This window comes from Apium graveolens, chromosome 7 (genome assembly GCF_009905375.1).
Source record: "Apium graveolens cultivar Ventura chromosome 7, ASM990537v1, whole genome shotgun sequence".
In the NCBI taxonomy this organism is placed as follows: domain Eukaryota; kingdom Viridiplantae; phylum Streptophyta; class Magnoliopsida; order Apiales; family Apiaceae; genus Apium; species Apium graveolens.
This window is the reverse complement of record NC_133653.1, coordinates 86891938-86899974: the sequence shown is the minus strand read 5'-3', so window position 1 is coordinate 86899974 and position 8037 is coordinate 86891938. Positions and strand designations below refer to the sequence as shown.

Genomic DNA, 8037 nt, shown 5'->3' with positions numbered 1-8037 from the left:
TATTCAATCAATAAGAAGAGTCCATTTATATGGGAGTTAGTGACTATTTTGTGCCCTTGGCACACCATAGAAAATCCATATTTTATAAATTTTTAGTTTTCGTAATAATAACATTTAAAAAATATACTTTGCAATCTATTGTCAAGGTATTTTTTTCATTTTATTGAAATTGTATTTTATTTTAAGTCATATTTATTTTTTATAATTATTATATTTCTTTTCAAAATTTATTATTTATAGAATTTGTAACATCCATAACCAAACATATAGTAAAAATTTTCATTATTTAATAATATAAAAGATTAATTTTACACCTGTACCATGCACATGAAAATTTATAAATAATTTTTTACATGAGAATTGTTTTTTGACTAAATGAGTTGGCTTATTTACTTTTGATATTAATATCTTTTATTAAAAATATTATTATTATTTTATTCTAATAATTTTATTTACATGATGATAATTACACAGGGTGATGTGTGACCCTTCAATAATGATATTATATTTTAATGATTAATTACTAATTATTATATTAATCCTGATCACTAAATCCTAATTACAATAATATATATAGGATTTTTTTTGACAAAATGAGTTGGTTTATTTACTTTTTAATATCAATATCTTTTATCAAAATTACTATTATTTTTATTATTCAAATAACTTTATTTACATGATGATCATATTATTGTATTTTTATATTTGACATTAATAACGTAAAATATAACATGTTTATTATAGTTTAGTTTATTTCTTTCATTGTTTGATTTTTTTTATATTATGAATTTGTAAAGAGAATATTTTAATCATATCACATAATATGATTATGTAATCATTTTTCTTTTATATATATATATATATATTTTCTTAATCTTATGAAGTTTAATCATGAATTAGAAAGTTGGTTGCGATTTGTATTTTAACGCGTTTGTAATAATAATATTTTATAATTTTTCGGTTCTAGTAATAATTTTGAAAAAAATAGTTTATACCTTCTTTATACAGTACTTTTAAATATATTTTATAAGATTTGTATTTCAATTTTAAATTTTAATAGTTTATTATTATTATTATTATGATTATTATTATATTTATTCCAAGTTTTTATGTTTTATAGGATTCATGCGCGCTAAATTTTTTAAAAGTCCGTAACTTTCCATTTTATCAAATTAAGCAAAATATATATAATATTTATCCTTAAATACAATATAAATGTGTAAAATTATCTATTCAAAAATATTTTTAATTAAACTTACCTATTTTAATCTTTTTAAGAAATTGATACTATATTAACCCGATTAACAAATGATTTGTTTATTGTTACATATATTTATTTTATTAGATAATTGTTATTTATATCATATATATAACACTTTTTATATTAGTTATAACATTTAAGTATATATAATTATAATTCAATTTTTAATTAATTATTTATTATGTAATACAATAATAAACTAATTAAATAAATTAAATATTATCTATAATATATTTTATTAGATTTATATTTAAATTTTGAATTGAAATATTTTTTTATTATTATATTTCTTCCTTGTTTTTAAGTTTTATAATATTCATGTGCTCTAAATATTTTCAAAGACAAACTATAATTTTCTCATTTTACACAACAAAACAAAACACGTGTGTATTACTTATACCTAAATATAGTTTAAATGTGTTCATTATTAATAAAAAAATTAGAATAATCTATTTACAAATATTTTAAATCAAATTATTGCTTTTATAATATATGTTTACGTAGTTATTTTTTTATATATATTTTTTCCTTAATCTTGTGGAGTTTGATTAAAAAATATTTTTGAACTATATTTGATACAAATAAAAAGAATAATAACTAATCATACATTTAATAAACTTAAAATTATTATTATTAATATTTTTATATTAGGGTTAGATTTATCAACACATGTATCATCCTACTCACACCACCCTTTTTTCAAAATAATCACCAATCTCTAGTTACAATACTAGCCATAGGATATAATACTTTTAATATTATTTTATATCATTTAAGAATTTGTAATTATATTTTAATTTTTTAATTAATTACCTACCGTGTTTGTTATACATATTATTAAGTATTATAATAAAATATTAAAATAAATGAAATAAATATAATATATAGTATTTTATTAAATTTGTATTTCAATTTTTAATTGTAATAGTTTTATTATTAAGAATATTTGTCTATAGATTAATGATTTTGCAAAGTTATTCTCAAATACAAATAAAAAGAATAATAACTAATCATACATTTGAACACAGTTTTAAAAAATGGTTAAATACTTAGAAATTTCTCTCCATGTTTTTGTGAGAGGGCTGTGATTTTCTCTTCACTCCTTGTAAAAGTAGTGTGAGAGGCGAGTTTCGCAATGGCAAACAACGTAGATTTGAATCAGTTAATGGAGAATCTGGATATCACAAATGCGGAAGAGGAAGAACTGGTGTTCGATGAGGATGTTGAGGAGTCTGGGAATAGATTTGAGTTGTGTTTGGTGGGTAAATTCTTAACGGAGAAGAATCTGAATGTACGAGTAATGAAGTCTAAATTAGCGGACATCTGGAGGCCAGCTATGGGTATCAGTATTAAGACTTTAACGGAGGGGTTGTACTTGTTTCAATTTTTTCATAAGGATGATATGCAGTGGATGATGAATAACGGCCCATGGTCATTTGACAATGCTATTCTAGTCACAAACACGATCCCAACAGGGGAGGATCCAACGAAGGTACCACTGAATGAAGCCGAGTTTTGGGTACAGATATACGACCTTCCAACCAGTTTCATGACGGAAGCAGTAGGACGTCTGCTGGGGAATTTTTTCGGAAAGTTTGTGTCGTATGATAGTACTAATAATACGAGCATATGGAGAGAGTATATGAGACTGAGAATTAGGTTGGATATTAGGTTGCCATTGAAGAGGAGGAAGAAAATCTGTAGGAGAGATAGAACGGAGTTTATAGTCACATGCAAGTATGAAAAGCTGGGTCATTTTTGCTTTAGATGTGGTGTTCTTTCTCATACAGAACGATGATGTAAGAAAAGGCTGAATGCTGATTTGGAGGAGGAGGTGAAAGGATGGGGTGGTTGGCTCCGAGCACCACCACGTAGGGGAGCGGTACAAGGGTGGAGCAAGTGGCTGCGAGAGGAAAACTCAGATGATTGGGGCGGGATTTCAGGAAAGGATAAGCATCAAAATATTCAAAATTATGATATAACGAAATCAGGGGGATCTCAGCGAGGGGGAAGGAACGGATTAGCAGATAATATGGGTTTAGATAATTCTGGCATTATTATAGGAGGGCAAAAGGAGGGAAATCAGGTTTTAACTCAACCTAATGGGCCTGGGTCTGAAGAGCTAGATGGGCTGATTGTTGAGGATAGAAAAAGACAAAGGACTGGTCCAACAGTGACTATGGACCTGGATAAGGATTACAACATGAAATTAACAGATTCTGGGCTTTCTAATATGGATTGCACTGAATCTTCTTCTTCTGTATTGGCTAAGCTTGCAATGCAAGCTAGCCAGGAACAATGAATTGCTTAAGTTAGAACTGTAGGGGACTAGGGAAAGCCCGTACAGTTCGAGTTCTATGTAATCTTGTAAAAGATTGCAATCTCGATGTGTTATTTTTAATGGAAACGATTTCGGTAGCTAGTAAATTAGAAGAGTTACGGATAAAGATGGGTTTTGCTAATTGTTTTTCAGTAGATCGTATTGGTCGGAGTGGAGTATTGGCAGTTTTATGGCATAATAGAGCAGAGTGTAATATCTCTGGGTATTCCCAGAATCATGTGGATGTAATCTTTAATGAGAATAATGTGCCAAAATGGAGGATGTCTTGTTTCTATGGTATGCCAGAGAGAACCAGAAGAAAGCAATCCTGGGAGTTAATTTATAAGCTTTCTACGGTGTCGACTCTTCCCTGGTGTATAATGGGAGATTTTAACGATCTTCTATACCCAACGGATAAGGAAGGTACTCATCCGCACCCTAATTATCTTATGAATGGTTTTCGCAATGCTCTGGAGATGAGTTCACTGTCAGAGATTGATCTGAGTGGGGGTCGTTTTACTTGGGAGAAAGGTCGAGGAACGAATGCATGGGTTAAGGAGCGTCTAGATCGAGGGTTTGCAAATGCTAATTGGTGGAGTTTGTTTCCCCTGTGTAATTTAAAAGTTGTTGCAACAGCAGTTTCAGATCATGAAGCTATTTTCCTTCAACTGGTAGAAGCCACGGTGTCGAAGAAAACCTTTAGGTTTAAATTCGAAAATACTTGGCTGAAGGAGCCTTCATTTATTTCAGATGTGAAAAATTGTTGGGAAAATCTACCTATGTCTCATTTGATGATTAAGTTGATGTCAGTATCTCGCTTTATGGAGAAATGGGGGAGAGACTTTTTCAATAAATTTAAAGAGAAAGTAAGGAGGCAAAAGGCTATTATTGATTTGCTGAGGGAAAGAACTGATGACCATAGTGTTCGGGAGTATCTGAAGGCGAGAGACAAACTCAATGATATTCTGTTGCATGAAGAGCTGTACTGGAAACAGCGTGCTAAATTGTTTTGGCTCAGAGAAGGGGACGAAAACACTCGGTTTTTTCATACATCTGCTACGACAAAAAAGAAGGCGAACAGGATTAATTTTCTAGTTAATGAGGATAGAGTTCGAGTGGATAAGGTGGAAGATATGGGAGAGTTAATCAAAGGTTACTATCAGAGAATTTTTGCAGCACCAGAGGAGGCAACTTCGAACGATAGCACTGCTAGCCCAAGGATTGTAACTCAATCTCAGAATAATGAATTAGTAGCAGATGTAACTTTTGAGGAATTTACGGAGGCTATGAACCAAATGCATCCCGACAAAGCGTCAGGACCGGATGGATTGAACCCAGCTTTCTATCAAAACTTTTGGAAGGTGTTAGGTAATGATGTTTTTGAATGCTGTCGTGACTGGTTGCAAGGTACTTCATTCCCGGCTGATTTAAATCATACTAATATTGTTTTGATTCCTAAAAAAGATAGTGCATGTTCTCTTAAGGATTTTAGGCCTATAGCCTTATGTAATGTGTTATACAAGATTATGGCTAAAGTCCTAGCAAATAGGTTGAAGCATGTGTTACCTGGTCTTATCTCGGATCAGCAATCAGCATTTGTACCGAGTAGATGTATTACGGATAATGTAGTGGTAGCATTTGAATTGATTCATCACATGAAAGGGGACAAACGGAGTAGTGAAGGGGAGGTGACTCTAAAGCTAGACATTAGTAAAGCTTATGATAGGGTGAATTGGGACTATTTGAAGAACAGGATGCAAGCTCTTGGTTTTAGTTCGAAATGGATTAGTTGGGTTATGCGCTGTGTCACTACTGTGTCATATGAGGTGTGCTTCAACGGTATGTCTGTAGGCCCAATAATTCCTAAGAGAGGACTGCGGCAGGGAGACCCACTCTCACCGTACTTGTTTCTCTTCTGTGTAGAAGGGCTGTCGAATTTGTTAAATGCTGCGGCAGAGGAGGGATATATTCATGGTGGTCGTGTCTGTACAGCTGCTCCGGAAATAACTCATCTCCTCTTTGTAGATGATAGTTTCCTTTTTTTCAAAGCTACGAGGGAGGAGGCTCTTCGAGTTAAAGGTATCTTGAATGATTATGCAGATAGTTCAGGGCAGTCGGTGAATTACTTGAAATCGGGGGTGTTTTACAGTGCAAATGTTAGATCGAGTATGCAGGAGGAAATATCAGGAATTCTAGGTGTTCATGGAGATATTACAACAAGTAACTACTTGGGGTTGCCTTCTCTTATAGGACGATCGAAGAAAAGAGTTCTTCGTTTTGTGAAGGAAAGAGTTTGTAAGCGCATTGATAGTTGGAAGGCTAAGCCAATCTCCCGAGCAGGGAAGACAGTTCTTATTAGGAATGTGGCTCAATCTTTGCCATCTTATTGTATGATGTGCTTTTTGCTGCCCAAAACTATGATACAGGATATTGAACGGCAATTTAACGCGTATTGGTGGAGTTCAGGATCTGCTGGGAGTAAGGGATTGAAATGGCTGTCGTGGGATGCAATGTCGGAACCAAAATATAAGGGGGGTATGGGGTTCAGAAACATGTATGGTTTCAATATAGCCTTGTTGGGAAAGCATATATGGAGGTGCATTCAAAACCCGGAGCTTTTGGTAACTCGGGTATTAAAAGCGCGCTACTTCTCAGATAGTAGTATTCTGGAGGCTAGGAAAGGTATAAACCCCAGTTTTGTGTGGATGAGCATTTGGCAAGCAAAAGAAAAGTTATCTGCAGGCTACCGTTGGGTAGTTGGTGATGGTCGATCAGTAACAGCGACAAGAGATCCTTGGTTAGCTCAGAAGCCGAATTTCAGGGTTGATAATCTGCAGATGTATGAGGGTCGTCAAGAGAAGGTGGCAACTCTTTTTTATCCGGATTCAAAAACCTGGGATCCTGTGAGAGTTCGTGAGTCATTCAGTAGTGGTGATGCTTTAGCTATTCTGGCAACGAATGTGCCACAACGTCAAGTTGAAGATCGAATAGTATGGTCCAAGTCGATTGATGGGATATATAGTGTGAAGACTGGATACTATGTTTGGCAAAACCTTTATGCTGGTGATTCTGGATGTGCTCAATCAGAAGGCTGGAGACGAATTTGGCGTTTATCTATTCCGCATAAGGTGAAAATTTTTGTGTGGAGATTCTGCAGAAATAATGTTCCTATTCGCGATAGGCTGAGAGGTAAAGGAGTTAACGTACCAGATACATGTCCTATGTGCAACAACAATGTAGAGCAACTTCTTCATCTATTTTTTCTCTGTCAATTTGCTGATACTTGTTGGCAATCGGTGGATCTTAGATATGACATGGGGGAAGTGCATTCAGTTACAGATTGGCTTCTTCGGAAATTGGCGAGTGCAAAGCATGAGGAGATTGTGGCTATCTGTCTTGTGTTATGGGGAATATGGAATTGGAGGAATAAACGTGTCTGGCAAAACCAATTTATAAACCCAAGCATAGCCATGGAGAGCACTTTTAGAATGTACAAGGATTGGAAGTCTGCTCGTAAATCAGGGGGTACTGAGAGGACAATGAGCAATACTGGGGTTAGCATTCTGAAGAAATGGCAACCTCCGGACCCAAGGGAGCTGAAACTCAATGTGGACGCTTCATTTTTCCCAGATCAAAGGTCTTTCTCTGTAGGTATGGTTCTTCGAGATCAGGAGGGCAGTTTTGTAGCCGGGAAATGCATCTCTCTTCCTCGTCCTGCAACTGTAATGGAAGCTGAAAGCATAGGTGTGAGGGAGGCATTATCTTGGATGAAGGAGCAACCGGAGAGAAGGGTGACTCTCGAAACTGACTCGTTGTTGGTGACGAGAGCTGTGTTGGGTGGTACGGTGAATTTGCTTGAAGTTGGTCATGTGCTGGAGCATTGCAGGCTGCTCCTTCGACAGTCCCCCCATGTTCGTCTTTGTCATGTTCGAAAGCAAGCTAATAGGGTAGCTCACTGTTTAGCAAGAGTTTCCTGTTCTTTAAATTGCTTTATTGTGTTTACATCTCCTCCTACCCATTTGGTGGAGATTATTCTGAATGACTTGAAGTAGTAATGAAAGTCTTTTATTTCAAAAAAAAAAAAACTAATCATACATTTAAAAAGACTTAAAATTATTATTACTATTATTTTTATATTGAGGTTAGGTTTATCTATCATCATACGCACACCACCCCTGTTTTTCAACTTTGTATTTTTTCAAAGTAATTACGATCTCTAATTATAATATTAGCCCTAACGACCAAATCATACCATTTTATCTCTTTTATTTCAATTATATATACCAATCTCTAATTACAATATTAGCCTGACGAACCAGACCATACCATTTTATCTCCTTTACTCCAATTATATATAGTAAATAATTCATTAGCTAAAATACCATTAGCTAAAATTTTATTAAATCTGTAAGGATTTAAACTCAGTTATATTCATTACCTATATCCAAAATATTAT

At 33.8% G+C, this 8037-nt stretch overlaps 1 protein-coding gene across 1 annotated transcript; it reads left to right on the top strand.

The window, feature by feature from the left end:
* Window positions 1-3709: 3709 nt before the first annotated feature.
* LOC141673834 (uncharacterized) lies at window positions 3710-7633 on the top strand. The gene has a single exon (XM_074480567.1). It carries the CDS (start codon window positions 3710-3712, stop codon window positions 7631-7633), a length of 3924 nt encoding a protein of 1307 aa, XP_074336668.1.
* Window positions 7634-8037: the final 404 nt, after the last annotated feature.

Coding starts and splice junctions, on each gene's coding strand:
- LOC141673834 (XM_074480567.1), top strand. CDS start 3,710: ATGGGTTTTGCTAATTGTTTTTCAGTAGATCGTATTGGTCGGAGTGGA.